At 36.0% G+C, this 25769-nt stretch overlaps 1 protein-coding gene across 5 annotated transcripts in view; it reads left to right on the top strand.

The window, feature by feature from the left end:
- The window catches only part of LOC113231081 (protein prickle-like), a 423515-nt gene that overhangs the window by 284570 nt on the left and 113176 nt on the right, over positions 1-25769 (top strand). For all 5 annotated transcript variants that reach the window (XM_026465249.1, XM_026465248.1, XM_026465251.1 and 2 more), the window contains 2 exons: positions 19293-19697; positions 20657-20786. In XM_026465249.1, coding sequence (XP_026321034.1) covers positions 19293-19697; positions 20657-20786 — 535 coding nt within the window. The remainder of the gene's footprint in view (positions 1-19292; positions 19698-20656; positions 20787-25769) is intronic.

Genomic DNA, 25769 nt, shown 5'->3' with positions numbered 1-25769 from the left:
GCTTAAGTGGCTGCATAGAATTTTAATGAAATTAGCTGAAGTTGCAGATGGAGGAAACGAATGATTAGAGGCATTAGTGCCATTAAGTCGATTTCCCCCGAAGCGGGTGGTTACCACTCGACTAATAACTACTAACTATGCATTACAAGGAGGAAGATATTTCCTAAGTGCACTTAGTTCCTCGATCTTTACGTCTTGAACGCCACTTATGGGGAATACTTCCCTAACAACCTTTTAATTCCAATGCCAAAGGTGAACGAATGATGGAAGGCAGAGTGAATGAAGTGAATAACAAAACTGTAACAAAAGGTTCCACGAAAGGCGATTATGGAATCACGTCTCATTCTGAACTACCACGTGCCGTGAGTGGAGATACTGCGAGAACAAGAGGCAGTCAGTTTAGTATAACAGTTGTGTGTACACCATAGGTTGTAACAATGGTCAGTGCAACTGGCGGCATGGTTCTTTTTAGCCATTAAAAAGTTACTTATTTAGGGTTGGTACATTGCCAGAATCTTTTATGAGCAGATGAAGGACTTCACTCGAGGTGTGGGTCGGTTCTTGTTTGCATAACTATGTCCATTGATTGTCGATTATGGAAGATTTTATCGGTTTTTCCGTGGTCGAGGTACATGTCTAAACGTTCGACATGAGCATTAGACTCGTGCCCGTTCGGTTTTTACAGTAAGCGACGTTGATTGCCAATGACGTCAAATACACCAAAGCTAAACTACTTATACACCAAAGCTAAACCTCATACGTTTAATGGATAAACCTTTGTAAAATAGCGCGATTGGGCTCCAGACCGAAACATTGAATTGTACAGAATGACCTATCAAGCAGAGGCCGTGTGTTCGAATCCGGGATCACATCTCTGAGTTTCTCTGATGTTTTTTTTTAATTTGCGATGACGTTTTTAGTGGACGAAACATGATGAAACCTACACGTCGAACAAGGTTCACTACCCTCGGAAAACGTGTAAAGTCCCCAACCAGCATTGACCTAGCGTAGTTAACTGTGGCCTAAACCCTCTAAATTATCCTGCTCCATAACATCATCGAGGGTTTAGGCATTGGAAATCTTCGACGCGCAAGTTTCATCACAATGTTGTCCTTCGCCGTTAACAAGAGGTATTGCTGCTAAATATTCACATAAATAAATTAAAAAAGAATAGGTACCTATTCTTTTTTAATTTAATTCTGCCGCAGGGTTTCCAACCATCGACCTCTCAATTGAAAAACAATCAATCTCCAAATGGGCTTCCACATAAAAATTCCAGAAAGTACTGTAGTTATTAGGGATAACGTTTTCCCATACCTATTTGATTTCTTGTGATTATAAATCATCGCCATTCCACCTGGTGCTCATTTTTATGGCAATGTAATCTTAAAGACGCGCATTTTAAAAGGGGAAACTTCAATCAATCAATAATAGTAAAAGTCAAACCACACGCATGGATCATCCGTTGTAAAATACGTGTTAACTGGAAATTTATGGCAATAGAAGAGCGATAAAACTTCGTTTCGCTAACCTCGGGATAACCTTTGATAGATGCATTTAAGTGGCGTGAAAGTCTTGTCTCTTTATAAATACTTATACGTTATAAATGCTAACAATAACATTTTATTCACATTGGACTTCAGTATACCTCAAAGTAAGTTTTACGTATCGCTTTTTCTTTAACATTGACTTATTTATAAAACACAAAGAGTTTCGCACAACTATCGTGACCAATAACATATAAAAAGCGTGATGTAAAGACATTTCTTCTTTTTATTTTGAACGGTGGCTTCACAATGTTTATGAATCCTATATTTTTATTACTAATTAAAGTTATGGAACAAAATAATAGGAATGTATATGAAGTAACATTTGTCAGTAAAGAAAACCAAAAGCATAGAAATCAATACACTGTAAAACGACACATAATTATTCCCAAAAACTATAAAACGAAGCCAATAGAGATACAGCGTCCTATCTTGAGACAATTAATTAAAATCAAAAAAACAGATTGTAAATATCCATATATCTGTACATCAATAAATTTTAAATAACATTATGTATTTGATTGAGGGCCTGACTGTATCGATAGATTTTGTAAAGACAAAAATTTGAATAATGACTGTGCTATACCGATTGAAAATAATATTAATGTTTCTCATTAAGTCAGAAAAATAGATGAAAAGTTCTTAAATGTGGCATTGAGATATTTTCTTAATAAAAAAATTTAATTTAAGTTTCAGTATTAACTTGTGTATCATTAGTTAAATCATAATATCACACCGCTGAGATCTTTAATAGTAAGCAGAAATCATAGATCATGTAACAGAAATAAATTTACAAATTGAAAAAATAGATACAAAAAACGCGTAGAAGATATTAATTTACTAATCTTTATTAGTTAAACATTAACACTGTAGCTCGAATAACAAACAGATAATTTATACGGACGTAAGTTTATTAAATTTGCCGAAGTAGACAAAATTTATGCCGATTAAGAAGTTGTACTACTTACCGCTTATTATAACAAAACATGATTCGTTGGTATGTAATTTTGATGAGTGTCATTATATTGTAAAACATGGTCCTTAATATGAGCTACTTGACACAGTTTGATTATATGAATGCAGCTTTGATTCTGGCGGTTAACAAAATCTGAACATCCGATTTATTGCAAGCGAATAAAGTAATTCTAAACAGATATTTTGACTTAAATAACTTAGTTGAAAATATTTTCAGTAAGTCTTGTACAAACTTCGTGATCAAAACAGTTAAGTAAACTATAATGTGTGTTAAGTATTACGTAAAAAATATTTTGACACTGTTTTTTTTAACAATATAAATATAATCAATAATAATATAGCTACACTGAATAGACAGATACACTAATGAACTTTCATATTGATTGAAGCATTCAATATCTCGAAAGGAACCATTTAATTTGCGAACCCACTTACGACGTAGATTGATTTTTGCATTTTACAAAACTTACCGTAAATAATAAACAACTGTGCTTTCCAGTCAGAACTGGTTAAACCTCAATAAATATTAATTTATTCAAATACCACTATGTTTCATCGGCTAGCAATATTTCGCAGTTATGAATTGTCAAAACCTTTTAACTATGTTACTATTGATTTTGCAATACATTTTATATGAATAGATTGCATTATTACGCAAGGCAGTTGTTGTTCGTGAGCTGTTTGTTCTTTAGTAATAGTATTTTTATTCATTGGTTGATACTAAAAAGGTAGTGCAGAAAAAGATGTATAATAATATCTTCATAAATTTAAAGAAGCTTGTTAACATTTTATGATACCGAAAAAGAAAAAAAAACAGTTGCGCAATCTTACCAACTGTTGAAGTGAATTGGCTTCTTTAGCGTTCCTCGTTCCAGTAAAATGAATAGAGTTGTAAATGGACAATTATCACCGAGCGCACTATAAATATTTTATTGTAATTTATTGCTTGAAAAGTCAAGAGGTACGATTTCAGAATATAATAATATCCTTTAGATATGTAAGTTCCTGCACTTACTTAGTCACGTTGCAAATGATAATTTTAAATTCAACTTGCATTAATAGTTATTCAAACTGACTTTTTTTCGTTTCATATTTAATGAACTTGGACGCAGTCTCTTTAATCTTTAAAAATTCAAGTTCATTTCCCATCTGCTTCTGAGTCTACCTCGCTTCCGTTAACAATACCTTTGAAAGGGTTGTAACTCTAACAAGCCGTGACCAGGTTCACGCCAGTAAAACAGAAAACTTCCGGTCCACAAATTTATTTGATGTCTGGTTAATAAGAAATGATTACAAATAATAAGGAATAAGACGGAAGAAGTAAGGATAAAGCTTTACAATAAAAAGGTATATATAGAAAAACAGGTACATTAATATAAAAACACTCCCGAACTTGATGTATAAAGGGTTATTTAAGTGGACACTTACCCCTAAAAGGGCCGATTAATAATGAATTACAGATACGTATTCATAGGTACAAAATAAGGCTGTAGACTGTTATACACTTATATTATATTATATGATTATAACTTAGTAAAATAATCCAAATTAGACGCGATTTGAATTTAAACAGCTCCGTCCGCTGTCACGATCGAGCAGGGAGTGACGATGGAACTAAACAAAATCAGAATGTGAGGCAAAAGAAAGGAACAATTCAAAATTTGAATTTACATATGAGTGAAATAAAAACGATACGATACGATACGAGTGGAAAAAGGCGATAAAAAGGTGGGATGATGATGCAAGGTCACACCGTCACACCGTCGTCATCATCAATGCATTATATGTCAGTCTGCTGGGCACGGGTATCCTCTACGGAAAGGGTTAAGACCATAGTTGGACATGCTGGTTCAATGCGGATTGGGGACTTAACACATTTTCAAAGGGATGTGAAAGGTTTCATAACTATGCAACCATCAGTCTTCTTGGGAATTGAGAAGCTATCGCTCTCTTACTGGGTTTCCACATGTCTACCAATACTTTACCGTAGAGCAATCGATATTGTTTTATGATACCAAGTAACGGGAAAAACAAGTCGTGCACCTGGTGGCAAGCGACACTCCTGTCCATAACAGTTGCAGTGTCACTTAGAGCTTTAATTCACAAAGATTTAATTGGCACTACCACTGCGCCCGTCACCCTGAGACATAAGATGACAAGTCCCATGTGCCCTTCAAAACCAGAACGCAGTAATGCTAACATTACTGCATGGTGGCAGAAATATGTAAGGTGGCAGTACTTCCCTTAACGAACTCTTTCACAAGGAGCTCTACTGCTATTAAATCAATCAGAATCACTGTATTTAATTTTGTATAGACGCATATTTGTGTTTCCACATATACACCAGACATGCCTGTACATACTTCCTTTCCATCGATCTGACCGTTAATCTGTTTGCTGGTTATTGTAACAATAAAATAATTTGTAGACCTCTACTATTACCCTCACAGTAACGCAATAAATCACAAATACTTGACCCGGAATACGCAAGTTACGCGATATCAATTAGATAAGTTCCTGCCTTAAAAAAACAAAAACGCCTAAACGCCGAGCGGTATAATTAAAACAAGCAGTGAATGCTTTCGAAGATGTTTAATTACAGTTTTTCGTGGAGCCGTTGCCCTTGCCGCCGCTCGAGCAAGACGATCTAGAATAAAGGTTTTTTAATGCGTTTCTTTAGGGTACCGTCGTCGATCCGAGACGATTAGTGGTTTCTGGTCACATCACACACATACGCACACAAACTTAGGGATCATATTAATATTTCACAAAAAAAATCTTAAAAAAAAATTTTTCAATTACCGATAATGCCAGAGTACTGTCTGAGATGATGAGTGGTCTTTTCACTGCCATAACTTCCTACACTATTTAGTCTAATTAGTTCTCTGTAAAGTTGTCCTTCTGCAATTTGTTATTTTTAAGAGGTTTAATATAATAATTATAGTGTTAGTTTTAGATGATTTTAGAAAATAAATTGTCATGGAAGTGAATAAAATTTTATCTATCTATATGGACACTCTATGCCCAGCAGTGGGCGTCGTATGGCTGAATGATGATATGGATACAGTACTGTCTGTATGGACTTCCATGACACACAGTACATTAATTGTCGTGTTGTTTGGATGACAAATAGTTATCAACCATACAACATGACAATTAATGTACTGAATAACTTTGTTTTTAAATATGTCCAACGTGATCGCCTTAGGACCCATTTTGGGACTTATTACATTTATTCACACATTTTACTTTCCGCTCGAATCGCCGACGCGAAACGCACAACGTCATTTTCGCTCCTTATTACATGGACATAAAGATTTTTTTAACCAGCTTAATGCGTATCCGTGTCCATAAGTGTGATGACTCCCTTACTGTCTTTTAAACCGCGAGGGCCAGTAAATCCCGTCTAATTTTTCATTTTCTTTGTTCAAATTACTGCTTTAGCTGAATTGATTACGTCAATAGAAAAATATTAATATGAAACATAGTATTCATTAAATAACAGAATAATCGTCAAAAGATGAAGTTCAGTGTTGCCGTTTGTAGAGGCACTCTGTGAGCTACGGAACACACAAATGAGGGAAAAGCAACTCGCACTGGATTATTTTTTTATTTGGTTCAATAGGAAGTTGGTTAAGATGGTGATTTATGCTGAGTAATTTGAGCTCTGAGAACTGTTTCGTTGGAGTTTTGTTCAATAAAAGTACAAAATAGTAATATTCATCGCATGTACTTTGATTCCCGTGAAAGCCGTAAACTATTTCAGAGTGTTACCTCCAAAGTCAATAATCCGAAACTAGATAGTACCCCATTTAAATTATAGATGTCTTATTGCATAGATTTATAAGAAACAACTAAAAATGAAACCTATTTTTTCATTTTTTCAAATAAACCCACACTTCGGGCTTTTTGCAACGCCCATGGTCACGTTAAGAAAGAAAAAACAAAAAAATATAAAAAAAAACTAAATCAAACAGTTTTTATAACTGAATCAAGCTTGTTAGCTTATCGCGAGGTAGTTAAACGACTAAGTTTTTGCCCAGTGATAAGATAGTTGCTTTTTACAGTATTTAAAAAAATTTTAAGTTAAAAAACAATCTTACTTCATGCTGTAGTCAAGAGACCACAACCCTCATAATCCGTGGCACCTTACAGTTAAGTATTTTTCTCTTTCGAATTATTTATCTTTTCTTCATGGTCGCATCTAAATTAAATTACTTAATTCATTTATCAATCGTGGAAAAGATTGAACACTCAGAAAAATTTCCTATGATCCGGCCGGATTCAAACCGACGTCTTCTAGCATACCGTGTTAGACGCTTTACCAACTAAGCCACGGAAAGAACCAGCGAACCTTACGAATTTTTCTATGTGCTTGCGTCGTATCTTTGTATGTGGTTTTTCAACGACTTTTTAGCCGTAGCGCCATCTATGAGAAATCTATGATATTTCATCACCCACTTAGATGTCGCTATTCATAATAATTAACTTTTCCTCAATTATTTTTAGTAATTTCACATAAAAATCGTAAAAAATTTAAGAATCGACAATTTCATACTGTAATCCAAATTTACGTCAAGAATAAAACCATTTACTTGACCATCTCTCTGACAAGTCGGCCTTTTACATCCGCCGATATCATCGACAGACGATCAGATACGGACGCGATACGATCACAATACGATCTGTACACTGACAGATGAAATGCCACTGCGAGATCGATATTCATCTCCTTCGTTGTCTTTTTACGTGGTAAACAATTTGTTAACCGTGGGATAGTAACGGCGAAAAACATTTAACTGTACTACTTAGTTCTTTGAAATAAATAACTTTCCAGGTGAAATCAAGGTAATTAATGCAAGTAAATGTATAAAGTACTTGCATATAAATCTGTCTAATGCCTACAATCCTAAAGCTGGCTGAAAAATAACAGTAATATCAATGTGTACATTTTTAATAGGTAGTAGTGGATCAATCACTCCAAAGGAGTGCTAATCTCCATACTACATATGGTAACTCTGAAAAAGGTCAAAGTTCCGTATAGCTAGATGGCGCAGGTTAATAGCCTGGGTGTTAGTTTACATTGTGTAAATGGCTGTGGATATTAATTAATTCGTCTTTAATATGAAATAAAAGAAGTCAATTTTTCTTTCCTTGTTATTATTCAAATATAGATCAAAAACTAAAATTATTTTCTGAACTTTGACAAATATGCATATCAACAGATGGCATTGTGTGTTATAAACTAATTTATGAATTAACGCTTCCTAATTTGAATAGATGAAACTAATCCTAAATAAAATAAAAGAATAGCCGGCACTATCCATAAAAATCTGCGCAATAAGCGCCATCTAGTTGATTTGTTTGTTATCACTAGAAACTAGAGTAACTGATAAATTGCAGCTTGTCAATGTAAAACAAATTAAGTAGTTACGAAAAGAGCTATTTGGTAAATCGCGATTAATAATAATAATAACGCGCACACTACACAGCCCTGCACTAGGGGAAACCTTTATCGCGGGTGCATGGGACACACACATAGACAAGCACAAATTATACCCAAACTCACGTGAGAAATAAATGTAAGCCATACAAATATTTCTCCCAGCCCGGAAATCGAACCTAAAACCGATGCGTGGCAGTCCAGCGCGGTAACCGTTCGGCCACTGAGGCAGTAGCTTAGCAGTATTCTTGAGTTATAGGTCCATGGTAATAGTAATAAGTAGAAGTAACGATGTTCATTCTTTATCAACCCTTTGTGGATGCCACTATTGAGGCTGAGGACTTCCATTAAAGCGAGAGTTTAGACCATATTCCACTCTGCTAGCCCAATGCGGGTTAGGAACAGTTCTCCCAGTCACAATGTTTTACTTCACCTTTAGCGTGTGGTATTGCTCCTAGACTTTCAAAAATGTAATAGCGGTACAGGGAATCGAAGCCACGATCTCTCAATTGATAAGCTACTGTTTTCTCACAGTGCTACTACCGCTACCATTAGTAGTTATTCACTAAGCGATTATAAACATTGCTGCAATATGACTCATTCTTCTTCTGATATTTCACACTCAAGTTCATTGGTCCACGCGTCGTGATCACGGTGTGACCGGTGAACAGCGGCTAAACGACCTGTCCATTCTTTTTCGTTGTCGATGATTAACTTCAACTAGACTTCTTGCAAGGTTATCCTGATATCTCACTTCTTCCTAAAATCTGACAATGCTTTAGAAGGAGTCCTTTATGTTGCCGTTTACTCTATACATGTATTGTTATAGTAGTAGTAGAGTGCCTTGAGAAACAGTTCGTCCAGGGAAGTACTGCCACTAAGCTTATTTCTGCCGCCAAGCACTAATGTCAGTATTACTGCTTTCCGGATGTGAAAGGTGGGAATAAACTACAGGCACATGGGACTTCTCAACTTAATATCTGTAGTCGCGTGGCGCCTCACGTCGTTACGATTTAAAGCTCTGAGTGGCACTGCATCTTATGCGGGTAAATGTGTCGCTTAACGTTGTTGTTAAAAAAATGCAGTAGGAACTTTATGAACGGTTAGAAGATTGAAAATTAACGAGAAAGAAAAATAATTGTCGTGACAAATAAGAAATGAGGCCCTATGCGAAATATTTAGAAGTAATTACAGGAAAACACATGAATGATACATCTAACGACGCCAAAGCAATTAAAAAATGGATTCACAACGAGTTCACATAGAAAGAAAGAATTCCAAAAATACTTCTCTCACCCCGCCTTTGCAATGTTGCAGCTAAGTGCAAACTCTAACGCCATAAGTACAGGAAACGGCAGGTTAATAATGGTTAATAACCGACTAATTCTGCGGTTGCCGGCGATTAACCGATACCGTTAACCACTAACTGTTATCTTATGGACTTGCGGTATCGCACCCTGGAATACGGCCACCGTAACTTACGCGGTCCCGAGACAAAGGTGATGAAATTGGCGTCAATATTAAGAAACATAACATATTCTGGCGAAGACAAGTCGGCACGTTCGAAATGAAATCTGTACTCAAAACGGGAATGGAGAGAAATAATAATAATTCGTTTATATGCTTAAAACATGGTATTACAGAAGATGTAACAAGAAACGGTGCTAGTACAAACATGTTTCGCATACATTAAATAGCATGCAAATGTTGCCAATTAGACTGCCACAACAATAAGAATATCACAAACATGTCAAGTTACAAATTAAATTAGTCAAAATGATAAACATGAAGATTAAATCTTACGTCGTAACAAAGGGAAACGGGAAATCTTAATAATCTGTATGTCATTGTGGCAATAAAGAATTTTTGTATTTGTATTGCATGTGTAATAAAAAAAACAGACTTGGGAGTTAAGGAAATGTTCCTTAACAGGTCGTTTGAATGAATCATGAGAAAATAATACATAAAGTACATTTGTGAATGTTTAATAGCAATAAGTCTCGCTAACGATGAAGGAGAACAGCATGATGAAACCAATATATTTCAGGCGGTACACAAACCTTGGAAGCGTGTCCAATGCTTGGGAATGCCCAATGGACACGTTCAATCAAAAGTTATGACGCACAATCATACATGATGTTAAGCGATGATGTAGTCGATGATGTTACGCGTTTGTCTAGTAAAATACCTTTAGCCTTTAATAGCCGGAAATTGTGGCTTTCGGGAAACAGACACCGGCAGTGTATTCCTTTGACGTACACATCAGAAAGCTTATTCGCAAGAAGCGCTTTGCTTCACAAGCGCTTCTTGCGAATGGGTGGTAAGTCAATGACATAATGATGAAGTGTATTAGACTTTCTAGTCGGTGGTGCCTCCTTGTTCCCGTTGTTTAACATCAGGTGAAATCGTGGCGAAGCGTTTATTCTATTTTACATTAAAAAACCTCTCACATTACAAAATTAGACAGACTTACAAATCTTAGCAGTGTTCTCAGGCTTGTCAGTTGTAATATTTAAATGTGATTGACCGAATATTTGTATGCTTATCACATTCGACCTGTGGGAAGGTCCGGCTGAACCGTAGAACCATCGTGGTAAAGTGTTGCGCACGCGCATGACTATCATTTTAACCATATTTGACTTTAAACACCTGTTTCCAGTTACTTACAATGTTTAGTATTTCTTATTTATTTAATATATAAATGTCTTCATTATGACAATTGCCACAGTCAACATCATCATTACCATCATTTCTAAATAAAACTGTAGTACTATTTAAAATATAGTTAGCATTTTAGCTTTTGGATAGTACCGCTAGAGTTATTTCTGAGCTCATGTTATGCACAGATTCTTCAAGAATTAGGTCACAAACCCTACAAAGGTAAAAATCGTACTTAACTATATTGGTGTGACATATTCAACAATTGTATAGTCATCAGAGTGCTTAACACACGTACGAGCGGCCATTGTGTTTGTTTGTGACTCCACAAACAGTTATCCTCAACATCGGTACGCCTATCGCTTGAATTATTCATTATATTGTTTAAACTATAGTTAAAACTTTGGTTATACATAACTAAATAGTAACACGGTTGTATATTGTTACATTTTGGATTAGTTCGTTCACAGTCCAAAAGGAAGTAAGATGTTATCGTAGCCGCTAATGTTACTATGTATATTTAACACCTAATGTTAAAACATGCATTCGCATCCTCCATTTGTATGGTTTGTGGGTTCAATACATTTATTTCTCAAAACCGAATCCAAACAACTATTGACAAAGTAAAATATTAGATAAATAAATCTTCTATCAGTCTCTTCATATACCGTTTATATTTGATTAGGACATCCCCAAACTGGTCACGTTATGTACTTCGAGGTCTATTTCTCCCCAGATTATTATAGGTTTCCATCCACATTCTCTGTATAAATTTGTGCCGTTATTTTACTAGCATCCATCATGATCACTTGAAATCATTTTCGTTTCTATGTCAGTTATTACATCATCTTTCACAATATAACACTCTCTTGCCACACTGTACGGCATTCTGGATTTAAGAGTAGCATCTCACGTACAGCACAAACCTCACATTTCTACAGCATTCACACTACTTTCATTTTTTTAGCTATACCCAACATCCACTATCCTTACATCCGGTTTGAGACAAACACGCCCTGATGGTTAATCGTTATTTTAACATTTTACAAGCACTTTACTTGAAGCGGTATGTCATAAAGCACTAATAAAAACTCATTGCCAACTAAAAATATATTGTTTTCATAATAATAATAAATTTTAAAGAACAGACCGTCGGTCGGTCGTCTTAGAGTGAAGACCTCGTATGTGATTTAGATGTAATTTCTCAGGACAAAGATAAAAAAGCTAAATATAGTAAACACAATAATATTTGTAGATACCATTTTAATTAGTTAAATTACACCCACGCTATGTTGTTTTAATCTAAGCAAGAGGTTTCTTTATAAGTTTTCTTCAACAAAAATCAGTAAAAATGTATAACTTAGCTTTCTAAGACAACCAATCGCCAGATGGCGCAGTCCACCAGTACTAATTTCCTCAAAACAAAAAACTAAAGAAATGGAAATAAAAAACTGGGAAACGTCGAAACAAATATCTTTATAGCCCCAAGTTTGTTGGATCGTAAATACCACACTGTTCGGTCACAGCGTACATTTCGTGTCAGTTTAACATTGAAATATTTTTTAAGGAACTTAGATCTTGTAAGGCAGCGTTTATTTTGTGACTTCTGGAAATCAATACAAAATTTAGGCTATAATATAAACAAACCGCTGATCTACGGCGCTATAAATTGTTGTGAACGTTTATTTTCCATTAATTATGTACAATTTAAATACACTACTATTTAATTACCTAGGCCAATTTTAATAACAGACTATACAAGTTTTTTTTAATTTGTTATATAGCAAAACAAAACTTTATAACTAATTACAATGTAGTCTTTTTGCATGGCTAGCAATCTTAATTTAACGTAATTTCCTACAATAAAAGTTGCCTTATATCGTGGACCAGTAACACCAAAGTACTGCTAATGGCGATACAATACAGCGTAGTCGAGTATTTAGTACCTGCTACTACACCAGATGTCGCGACGAGTACCAAATAGCTATTTTTGCAACTTATTTATTTGACATTGATGAGCTAAATTTGATGTAAATTATCAAAGCTACTCTAATTTCTAGTGATAACAAACAAATCTACTAGATGGCGCTTATTGCACAGATTTTTTTAAGGAAAGTCCCGTATACATATTTTGTTATTTTGTTTAGAATTAGCGCAGTCTGTCCACATTAGGAAGCGTTAATTTATGATGTTCTCGCAGTGACAATTTTATTAGTCAATAAACGACTCCTGCCGTGCGTCTTCCCGCCAACAGCGTCAACTTCAGCGACAACATAAAAGAGACGCGCGTAGCTGGCGGAAGAACATTTTTTCACCAAGGAAGCAACTTGCAGGCTAAGTCCACGTCAATAATCGAAGCTATAGTATTGAACATTTATCTTTTGTTATTTCTATTCTAGTTGTGATTAAAATGTTGAGTTCCTATATTCCTGTAAAAAGGTGATTAGTTAAACATAAACATGTCGAATAGTTAAAGTAAAATATAATCCACTTTACAATATAAATATAAAGTTATTAAATATATGTATCTAATAGGTGATTCATTTATAATAAATTACTTTGTGAACACAATACCATCTATTTCTTTTTATTTTGTTTTATTATACAAACAGATTACAAATTAACTTAAGAATTGAAGCGATGTAACCTAAACCCTTTTGAGTTTTACCGTCCATCGTCTTATCGTTTCACAACTCTTATATAAAATACTAATTGCTATATTGTCAGGAGTTATTTTTCTACTACATATTTTTTATCATAATTGCAACGGTAGGGTACTCTTCAAATTTATAATTTAACATAATTTTTAATTTAATATAATTGACACGCATATTTATCTAAGTTCAAAAAAAAAATTTTAGCTCATCATGGTCAATATAAATTATAATGAGGAAATTATTGACATCCACGGCCATACTGCAAAGTTATTGATCAGCGCCATCTACATGTAAGAATTATTTTGACCTTTTTCAAACTTACGATCTGTTATATGGAGATTAGCACTACTTCAGTTATTGGTCCATAAGCAAAATATCTTTTTATATAAGTTAATTGGAAGATACTTTGTTCATGTGTTCAAGTCTAATAATTAACAGTGGCACTAATGTTCATTCTAGCCATTGCAACTTTACTATAGTAACTTGCGCAGTGTACGAATTATTGACCGCGGGTGTATATTAAAAACTACGAAATTCAAAATAACGAATACAAACACAAATACAAAAATCCTTTATTGCTACAATGACACTTTTTGGACATAAATAACATGTTAAGCCAAAGCATAAACCAACAATGAACGGTACGCTAAACATGTCAGAGGGCAAAAGGAGGCGTCTCCGCTTGTGCTGCCTGGAAGCGCTGTTTTTCAGCCACCTCCTTGTCCGAAAGATCTGAGGCTGGCTTCAATGCAACGAGGGCCTAAAAACAATCATAAAATTTAAAAAGCTATTATTCAGTATTATTTAATAATGCAACATTATTATAGATACATATATAATCGGGGAAGATAAATTAATTTTAACGAAAAAAGAACAGAACAAAAAATAGGAAAGAAAAAAGACATCAATAGGTTACTCTGACCAATACGGCCCAGTAACGCCTTTATAACTTGCGTACAACAAAAGAAAGAAAGAAATTTGATATTGAATTTGAAAAAAATACATGCACCTTTGGTATATCACGTAACAGTAAAACCAGATCAGATCTTGCGTACAGCATCCGGCAACGCATTTGCGATAATAACTATACTTCCTTAGTATGGTAAATGTCTACAGGCGTCCATTACCATATCCCATCAGATAGATCGCTTGTGTGTTTGCCGATTTAAATGCCATAAAATAATAATAAAGACACTACCAGCAGTTTACAGGTAGTCTTAAGTGGATAGTCACCGTTATTGAATGTTCTGCCCTATCCTTGGAAAATATTGCTTTTTTATACATATCACGAAGTACCTTACCTATTTCTGCCGCCAAGTAGTAATTGATACGTTACTGTGTTTTGAAGGGTAAGGATGTTCATTAAATGTACGGGAACATGGGACTTGTCAACTTATGTCGCAGAGTGTAAGGCACCATGGCAGTGCCTCTCTTGCGATTTAAAGCGAGGCACTCCAACTGGTATGGTCAGGCGTGTCGCATAACACCATGAGGCAAAGAGAAGAAGTCATGCTTCTTCGTCTCGTCTCGGTGTTACACGTGAATTTAAATTCGTTAGTGGTGAGAGTACCGACCGAACATCTGTCGACCTTCATGAAGGAAGAATTTTGACCGAAGGCCGATATAAGACACAAATCGGCGATTCCGCGGCGGGTTACTTGACACCAGATTGCGCTCCACGTCGCCTACAAGTGCAATTCGTGTAGATTAGCTAGAAATAGTGTTTTATTATATTGTATGTATGTTAGTCTTTAAGGTATAAATTATATGCGCCATGTGACCTGAACTAAATAAAAAAATAGAAGTAATAATTACAAAAAAAATACGCTTGACGAAGCATGGCGATGTGACCTACGATGGCATATGTTTGAATAGCAAATTTAAACGCAATATAAATGACGTAAGGTAAAATTTTCAATGAATAATCACAGAATATGGCTTGATTACCATTTTGTATCAGATGCACCCATGAACTATTTTTGGTTTGAATACCATACAAAAATATATGCAAGGAACAGTGCATGGTTCATGTTTCAAGGCACCGGCCGTTCCCACTGAACTAGTCAACTCGGTATCGACCCTAGACAGGTAGAAAAAACTTAACGTTTATGAAAATAAGGTTAGGAAAAACGTCATTCGCACTACTTTGGCTCAGGAGACAACATGAAAAAAAACAAGAATTCAAAATCGTCATAATGTCTTACCGGTCTTTAATAGTCTGTGTAACCTTGTAGGCCAATTTGTTTTATGTCAGTGAATGGAGGGAACCCGTGAGATCAAAGCCTTCAAAGGTGGCACCTTCACGTTAAATAAGCCTTATTACTGAGATTTAGGAGTTGCTATATCGCACTTATTATTTATTTATATTGCACGCCTTATTATCTATTTATGCTGTTGTCCAGTGTTAAGCAGATATTTCTAAACTGAAACCTCATGGTTTATTAAATTTTTTTTCTAAAATTTTGTTGAAATTAAATAAAACCTCTTTATTATGGTTCTCGTTTGTGGGCACAATAAAAGATCTAATATATTTTGCAGAACTTTAGCAAAGGCAAAAGTCATCAAATATGCGCTCACCTTATGGCAGGCGGTTATGGCAAATCATGTAATTTCTCTACGTCCACGTCCAGCATTCGACTCTTCAGAGAACCGCAAACTTTTCATCCGCTAGGAACTAAAATCACTTTACAGTGCTGGAAAGGCCTAGGAGCCGGAAAAGTTTCGTCAAATGTACCGAGTTACTGAGCATTATGCTAACTAGAAAGAGTCCTTCTTCTGCACATGAATTGCCATAGTCGTTCTGGGAGTCTTCAAATAAACTACGGAATCAGGTTATCTGGAACAAGGGTAACTTGTTCAGGAGTAGAGTTTCGGATGCTTCTAACCTGAATTGTATATGCGGTACGATTCAGACGATGACTCACCTCACATTCCTGCCCTCTTTCAGCCCATTCATGCAGAGGCATGCTTGAGGATTTAATGGCGGCTACGCGGTCGGCTTGGCCAAGTTTTGGACTAGAATAATATAGTATACTCCATCAAATCAAAGAAAGAAAGAAAACTTTTATTCATTAATTTTTAAATTGTATTTTGATTGTCTTAATAAGTGCATTTGCTACTAAATTATTATATGAAAACCATTTAAAATTTCTAATGCAAACAAAAAAAATACTAACAATAAGTAACTTCCCCGCACTATCACTTTCATGGTCCCATAAGATTGAATTCACGTTGCCCGTTATGGTTTTAATAGCACTAAATAGCTTTAATAACGGTTAGCGAGAGTCGTGTTTTGTCTATTGTTAGTGCAATTATTTCTCACGAAATAATTTAAATGTTTAATGTTACACGCAGCTCCGCCGGTGGTCATTTGGTAAAATGATAGTGTCGCTAATTAAAAACCACAGGCCACAGCTATGGTTACTCAAACTGTCACAATTCTTTTGTTGAAAAACTTGCGCCACCATCATCATCCATAGTCCAATTCTATCCAATGCTGAGTATTCACCTATCGTAGTTTGTGCCATCCACCACGATCTTGTTCTAGTTTCATTCATTTAGGCCTGTGACTTTGATGATGTCGTCAAAATATCTCAATGCGGACGTCTCACGTTTCTGTAACTACTTCTTGGTTAACGTTCAGTTGTTGTTTTACTCCATCACCTACGCCTTACGTCATAGGGTTCATATCTGCAGTTTCCAAGTCTTAATTACCGCAGAAAAGTGACCAGATTGTCGGTTTTCTATCAGATACTTTTAGGTGTGTGTGTGCAAGAATTTTACGATACTGTTACATATTACCATTCCTCCTTTCGTCTGTTAGAAAGTTCGGAACATTTATGTAACCGAATCACCATTCATTCCAACAAAGCGCTTTATCCTTCGTGATACCCATGGCAAAGGAATAAAATACACTATCTGTGTTCCAGAAATTACACTAGAATTAGTCATATTGATTAAACTCCACTACTACTTCGGATTTGAGTCATGCATATTTGTTATTTCAAATAAACCAACCTTTTGGGCTCTTTACAGCACCCGTGGTCACGGCTACGACGATTTTGTTTAAATTTTTAATCGTACCGGAATTTAAAAAAAGTTGTCCACGCTACGTTTATTACATTAAGTTCAGGAAACTACTCGTATGCTTTGCGTATTGCTATATCCGCTAATAAATTAGCCTTCTATCACTTTGTATAGTCGTGTGGAAAGCTGATTGACGAGTAATTTGCCTGCCCCTTAATCGCAGTTAAACCGCGTTTACGACTACTGGGTTTTGCTTGAGAAAGTTAGTAAATGTAGCTACGCAGAAACTATACTAAGCTAGGGCTTTTCCTACTTAAGAACGTGTTTTCTGCGACTGGTATACTAAATTCTAACAATGACCTTTTCAATTGAGTTTTTTTATGTGGGAAGCAGAAAATCCTCATGGATGCCATAGGTCCAGATGAGATGTATATCGACTTCACTAGAATGTAGATCCAGTGACTTAAGGACTAAAACTGCTTTTGTTGTTGCTACTGTTAACAAGTATAATATATTTACATTGTGTACTGTTGGTTGTTGTTGTACAAACAATCTAACTCTGTTAGACTACCTAGTCGACTTTTCTGGTGATTTTGTTTTTTGAACATTTTATCATGACGTTTAAAATTGGTCCTTTATACTATCATTTCTAGCGACAAAAAGTCTTTCTTCATCTTATTCTGTCGATGGCATCACTGTAATGCTTGCCATATGTCTTTCTTTCTTCTGTAGCTTTAGGCACAGTTAGAAATAAGTTCAAAAAGCTTAGAGTCCAACAATGGAATCAAACTCGCAACCATACGTTTACATACATTGTGTGCATTCTGCATGCTATATACAATGTTATATTACACAATCAGTAAAATTAAGCCATAAATCACTACCAAATAACAATAAATCAATGTAATTACAGCTCGATAAATAGATCAATCAGCATACTGACCGACGGGTCACGAACTCATTGTATTATTGATGGGAATTGAATCTGAGGCCTGCGTGTCTCGTGTCACCGTCGCCCATTCAGGCTATACATCTTTCAATCAACCTTGTTTGAAGTTCGGACAATTAATTGCTTTGCTATGGAAGCAATTATAGTCGCCCAGTTATTAATTGGCCGCGTTAGATGTGTAGCGTAAAAAGTACTTAATCGTGTACATTATTAAGTATGTTGTTTGCTGACAAACCCACCTATCAATTCCTCACGGTTAACACCTGTAATGTCGAGCTGTAATGCTGAGCAATGCTGTATTGCAATTTATCTCAAAATATTCTTTTACCCGCTCACGCGATGCGCTCCTTCTACCGCAAAATGGCGGCTATTTGGTTTCGCAAATTAGAAAAGCATTAAGTTTAAATACAAGTTTTTTATAAATAAAAATTATTATTCTACATTGCTAAATAAATACCTCCGAACTACCAACAAAAAAATCTCAAATAAAATGCAGTAATTCACCGCAAATCCTGCACTTAAAAAGCACTAATGAAATTGTTGGTGTACTTGGATAAATATGATAATATTCCGTTTGAGTGATTTTAACATTTACCATGAAATTACTCCTTAAAGTATAGTTTATAAACATTTATATTCAAGGTAAACTTAAAAAACGCTACTTACGGTTTGTTTTCAATAAATAATCACCGAAATCACCAGCCCAAACAATAACACACACTATTGTCGTGACGTATTTTTGAAGTTGTTTATTTTTTTAATGACAGACCCAGGCATTAAAAACTTTATGGTTTGCTAGAGTAGTTACCGAAATAGCAATTAATATTAGTTCTTTTACCTGTTATAACTTCGACATCCGATAAATCGGTATAAAATCATCACCGGCACCTCTAGGTGTGGTATGCGTCTACGGCTGCATGTATCGCGTGAGCGGTTACTTTTAATGCTCGTGCCCATTAATTACGTATCACTATATCTATATCATAAATACTAATAAGGTATACCTATAATTAATCGAGCTTTTCCTTCATCCACAGACCAGTCTGCCGCAACTGCGTGGTTTCACCGACAGGGTCATCGCCACCACCTCTGCACGAGCAACAGTCACCACCGCCACCCGCACCACCATCGCCAAGAGCCTTAGCCACTCTGTCCAACTTACCACCTCTATCGTCCAACGTGCTACCTCTTTCACCCAATTTGCAAAATCTCCAACCCAACGTACCAACGCTACCCCCTACCATCCCCTCGCTCCCTCCTGTCCCGTCACCCCAGCCGAGCCACAGCGGCTCCGACCCCAGCCAGTCGAACTCTCCACACCCCTACTCGTATCCCAACAACTACCGACGCTACGACTATCCTGGAAGTAGCTATCAGAGTCCGCAATCGCCACAGTCAGCCATGAGTCTGTCACCACATCCAATCCCGCAAGGGAAATTCAGGTAAGTTCCTGACAATTTTACTATCAAGACAAGGATGCCATCTGACCGTAGACAGACATAAACATACACTCTCGGGCTTATAATTCGAACCACCTTGCTCTTTTATTTTGAAAGGGCTAGAAAATAAAAATTTTTTTGCTATTTATTTATTTAGGGGCTTTGATCGTTATCGAACATATCAACCCCATTAGAAAATCAATACCTAATAAAATCCAGACAGATAAATCAAAATACTACCTAACTAAACATGTATCCAAAATCTCCGCGGCATTACACGTTGGCTCCGACAAAACGAATTGAAACCACTCAACATTAAATGTAGGGAAACCAGCCTGTGTAAATAACCACGCCCTGAGCTCCGTAGGCTCCGTATAAACACACTCCAAGAGCAAATGATGTACATATTCAGGAATCCCACAAACTTCGCAATTCGGTGAGTTCACCCTCCGCATCAAATACAAAAATTTGTTTCATGGAATTGTCCGGATCGAAGCCTTTGACCCCTGCTTAACTTAATATGGTCAAACCAAGGGATACGAGGAGGCTCACTCTGTATGGTCTTGTACTAGATTCTGCTTGTTTGCTACCTACATAAAATAAAAATAAAAATTCAAATTTTCAACAAGAACATGTGGAAATATTGATTAGTATACCAGTTAAAAAATTGCTTAATAGTTTTTAATCAAACATTTATAAGCTAGGGTATTTAATGCTGAAAATGCAAGGCGACTCAAATTTTGTGTCCGAGAGTGTATTATATAAGTACTATCACGTCTGTCCCACGACGTTTCTGACAAACCTCTGTCGCCTCCTCCACTCATCAGTCTCTTCATATATGCCCGTTTATCTTTGTCATTTTTAACATGACCTTAGTAAGGGCTTCCCTCGATAAATAATGTCCAATCATAATACATTACGAGGAGCCGTTAAAACGCTTGTCGTATTTCATTATATTCCAGAGGCTTACTGGAACACGCCGAGCGGCTGATGAAGCCTGCAGATCCTCACCGGCACTCGCAGAGCGACGACGACTCGGGCTGCGCGCTCGAGGAGTACACCTGGGTGCCTCCTGGCCTAAGGCCCGAACAGGTGAGCAGTCATGTGCATCTATGCACTAGCTTCGTTTTGGCGTGTCAGGATAATTGCTGCTTGAAAGCGACTAATGCGAGATCAAGTGACGGTGAGTCGTGATCATTGGTGATAATTACGGCGGGCTCGGCCGCCATCAGACATCTTTTGTTTCCTCAACGTCGGTTCTAGACAAAAGCAGTCATTTACAAATGGACATCGAAATATCACCAAAAAGACAAACTCCCCACACAACAGTCTTCAAACAAAGCGCGACTGAAAAAACGGTTTTTCTTCCGATTTGCAACAATACTGTCCCTCGGGTTTGACATTTCAGAGAAAAGCACATTTTACCTTTGTCATTCCTTTTTAAATCGATTTTGAAACGCTATGTGCTTTTTGCTTAAACGTCTTAACAGTTTAAAACATATGTAAGTACATATAGTTTCACTGTGTCCGGCCAAACATAAGGCATAGAAACTTATTAAAGATATACATATTATGCATTTACTCACATGCACATCAACAGAGTAAACCAGGTGCAATATGTTTATTTATAATGTCCCACCAGCCAATCAGTAATTTAAACGCGGTGATAGTTACATGGGTCAATTTTGATGATAATAATTGTAAAATTTTACTAAAAATCAATATAGTAATAATAATTTGAATAACATTAAAATAAATGTACAAATATCAGAAATGAGACAATGAAGATTGGGATTTGTCATTTCAAAATTTGGACACTATATACATATATGTAGTACATTTTATCAGTCAATAAAATGTTTAATTGTTTTTCTCAAAAAAATTTCTCAGACCTCAGTATTTTCGGTAAATTATTGTAAAAATGGCTCAAATGGCGAATTTTTTTAATTACGCACATACTCAACATAGCCCCGCACTAGGGAGACTGTGTCGCGGGTGCCATGGACATAGACAACCAGAAATTACACCCAAACTCAAGAGAGAAATAAATGTATAAATATTTCTCTCGGCCCGTAACCGTTCGGCCACAGAGGCAATAAATGTGAATTATATATGTTTAAACATTGTATTGTGTAAAAAAATACAACAAATCCCTTCGCCATTTATTTCAAAATGCTTTTTTTTTATACCAGTGTATTTTATTGCTTTGACACGGTAAACTTTCGGAAGTGAAGTAATAATGCATTTTTGCAATTATGCTGTAAATGAGTAAATTATCAGAATGGTCGCATCAAATCTCTGCAGACACTCGCATCGCGAGTCATTATTTGTGCATTATGCTGTAGCTCATGCCCATTACGGGGGGGCCATGAGAGGAAGTCACCTTTTACCTCACTTAAGTCACAACTTACTCGCTTATCATGAACCCTATCACGATGACAAAATCTTGGCTTTTGTTCCATCGAAAAGAATATCATTTTGATAGTTGTTTATTCCACATGTTGAGGATGTTGTAAAAAGGCGTTTACTGTTAGTGATCTTACCTAGTCGTAATAATAAAACTTTGTTGTTGTGACCTTTTTTGACCTGACTGGACGGCCGGCTAACGGACTGAAGGACTGGCGGACTGATAGACGGTGCGTTCGTGTTCTTTCGTTTAGCTGTTATGTTACTTGTTGGGAACGACTTAACCAGACTGGTCTAGTGGAGGAATCTCAACCTGACACCATTAGACGTTTCTTTGCATTAAGTAAGAAATTAGCTTTCGAAATTGAGATCGCGCAAATTTTGTGTTTGGGATTTTTTTGCATATTGTCAACATTGTAACTGCCTCCGTGGCCGAATGGTTATCATGCAGGTCTGCCACACAAAGGTCCCGGGTTCGTTTCCTGGGCTGGGAGAAATATTTGTATAGCCTACAGTTATTTATCTCGTGAGTTTGGGTGTAATTTGTGGTTATCTGTGTGTGTCCATGGCGCCCGCCATACAAGGTTTCTCTAGTGCTTCTTGTTATGAAATAATCCCAGAAAAGTTATTTATGTAGTTCGATTTACAATTTCATGTTGTATGATAATACCTAGTTCACTTTGCCAAATTAAGTTACATCTTTTATTTAAAAATCTCTATTTAATATACGCGATTCAGAAAAAAAAATCATTTCTAAAAACTAAAAACTCGATGCCATATTTTCAGTGTCATTTAATTCTAAGCGAAACAATGAGTTCCGTTCTCGTTTAGAAAAGAACAGAGAAATTAAAACAAACAAATCTGTCTGAAAAAGCAGTTTGTCTTTACCACTCTGTTCTCAGAGGGAAGACATTCCCCCTAAGACGTTTTAATTTTTTGCTCGACTGAATCCTTATTTTTGCGGTAATTATAAATACCACGCTGGTATTTCGTATTCAAACCGCTACCAACTTGGTATTCAGGGAGTGCCGCGTTTAATTGTCAACTTTATTAGAATTTGTTTAATTAAAGAAAGTGGTTTCATTCCGAATAGGTCGTAGACATGGATCCGTAGAGTTTTAACTTATGCTTCTTTGGTTTAAAGTGAGCTGGAATTATATTCTATTGTTTCTTGACAGAGCAAAGATGGAACATCAAAATACCTATACACATTTTCGTTTTCACACCTATACACACGTTCGATTCCCGCTAGAACAGATTTAGAAAACGTTTTGATGTGGGTAATTATACAATTCCCTAGTTTAAGTCTGATCAGTAATGTGATTGTGTAGCACAATAAAAAGAAATTTGGTATAACTCTGGATGATAATCAGAAAAATTGTGTCTTTATCTAATCTTACTCAGTACACCCTCCAAATGTATGATACATAACCCCGATTAAAATATGTACTCACCAACGCCACTGTCTTTTTTATGATACAAAATTACGAAAGTCATGTACGTGGTTGTAAGCGACACGCCTGTCCATAATAGTTGCAGAGCCGCTCAGAGCTTCAAATCGCAGAGATCTAAGGGGCACTGCCACTGCACCCTTCGCTCTAAGAATTGACTAGTTCCATGGGCCTGTAATTCCGCCAGCACCCTTACCCTTCTAAAACGGGACTCAATTAATCCTTACATTACTACTTGGCGGCACAAGGAGCTCTACTGCTCTATATACTCTATATAATCTATAAGCTAACAACTCGTTAAGACCATACATACAGATGCACTGTTAAACTTACAATAACTTCGAACGTATAACTACTGTATAACTACCTTTGCGTAAAATACTGAAAGCGGAGCTATCGAAGACAGTGTTCTGGGCTGTGAAAGTGATACCAACAAGCCTTTAAGTTCGGCGATCCAATGAACCTAAAACATCCAGCTATTAACAGACAGACTCGTTTCAAGGTGACAACTGTACTCCATTCAAGTGTGAACTTGAGCTCGACGAATATTTAAATGTATTTGGTACTGTGGCTCAGTCTGGTTAGATTGTATTATTTTGTATTTAGAACTGTATAAAAATAAGAAGATTGTTATCTAATGAACATCGGGAGAGTTCTGGACAAATCTTCAAACGGGATGCTCACAGTAAGTCTTAAATTATGATTATATTCCTCGTTTATTATTAAATAGTACTTCTCTGTACGCTATAACCACGGCTACGCTCCCACAGTACCATCTATCTTTGAAAAGAAGTCGCCTTTGACAACAGTTATCGACTAAGAGGTTGGCAAAAAAATCTAAGGCACTGAAAAATGGATACAGTCAGGCCTATGTTTTCGATGCGTACAATCTACCGTACTAATAATTTTCTCCTCCAAAGCTTTTCTAGAGCCCATGTCGTGTCCAATAGTACCGTTATCAATGTTGTCCAACTAATTCCCTGTCCGCCAATAATCCTTATGATGTATGAGCCTTATTACCCGTCGCTGGGATTATTTCCGTCTTTTAATATGAAGACAAATGAATGGGAGAGATATTACGGTGTTTAGTGATCATGGTGGTATAAACACATTGAAAGTACAATATTAATTTCCCTGTTGTTAACCTATCAAAAACATGATAAGTGATAATTCACTTGTAATATTTTGTTTTGCCGTGTAATTTTTTTTAAACTAGAAATATCTTTGCACGGGATTTGTATTATTTGGACAAGCAAACTTTCTTGTACTATTGTTGAAAATCCATGTTTTACTTTGTATCCCAGTTACACGCGATCATGGAACCTGTAAAGAGCTGGAAAATTTGGTTTATTTCAAAATATATTCTAGATTTAGATCCGATAAAAATGGTCAATAGTCTTGGCATAAAGTGAAATAAATCGGGTGGTTTTTGTGCCGTGTCCACGAATATATTTTATTGTAAAAACACTTCCTAATTCGCTAAATAATTACCAACTTTGAAACAGAAACTCTAAATAAAGTGGGAAAACATATCAATAAACAATTTTAATAAATAGCATTCTGAGTCAAGTAAATAAGTTTTTTATATAGTGCTGGACAATCACAGCAATGACCAGGACCACAAACAATCGCGAAAATCTAACACCTCCGTAATTGATGTCTCATATCGCACATGAAATTGAATATTGTCGTAACTCAAATTTGTGGAAATCAAAATACACAATTAAAAAAAAACCCGAATGGATCTCATTGCGAAATAGCGTGATTGTTTTTATTTACTCACAATGCTATATATATATATATATATATATATATATATATATAGCATTGTGTGTAGATTTACTTCATGTCCTCTCTATGTAACTAATTCCACACAATACCCACCTTGCAATCCTGTGGGTTCTCACTACTAAAGATGCACATTTTGGTTCGATTTCTATAAAGATATAAAGATCGATTCACTTCAATTGTAAGTCCAGTTAAAGAATATTTCATCGGGTTCGAGTTTTTATTTTATCGAGTTCTTGGGTTTCCGCGATTGTTACACTGAAAGTGAAACTGTTTTATCGGGTCTCAATTGCGCATATTTCGTGTTCCAATAAAAAACCAGCGTTTCGGGACAAAAAGTTTTCGTTCCTAAAGCGTATTTTGTTTAAACATGGATACGTGCTGTTTATATGAGTAAGGTATATTGATAAATGATAACACGGTCCAATCA

Source organism: Hyposmocoma kahamanoa, unplaced genomic scaffold (assembly GCF_003589595.1).
Source record: "Hyposmocoma kahamanoa isolate Upper Pololo Valley unplaced genomic scaffold, ASM358959v1 64, whole genome shotgun sequence".
Lineage (NCBI taxonomy): Eukaryota > Metazoa > Arthropoda > Insecta > Lepidoptera > Cosmopterigidae > Hyposmocoma > Hyposmocoma kahamanoa.
Note: the sequence above shows the minus strand (reverse complement) of the source record. Positions and strands in the feature narration are given on the sequence as shown.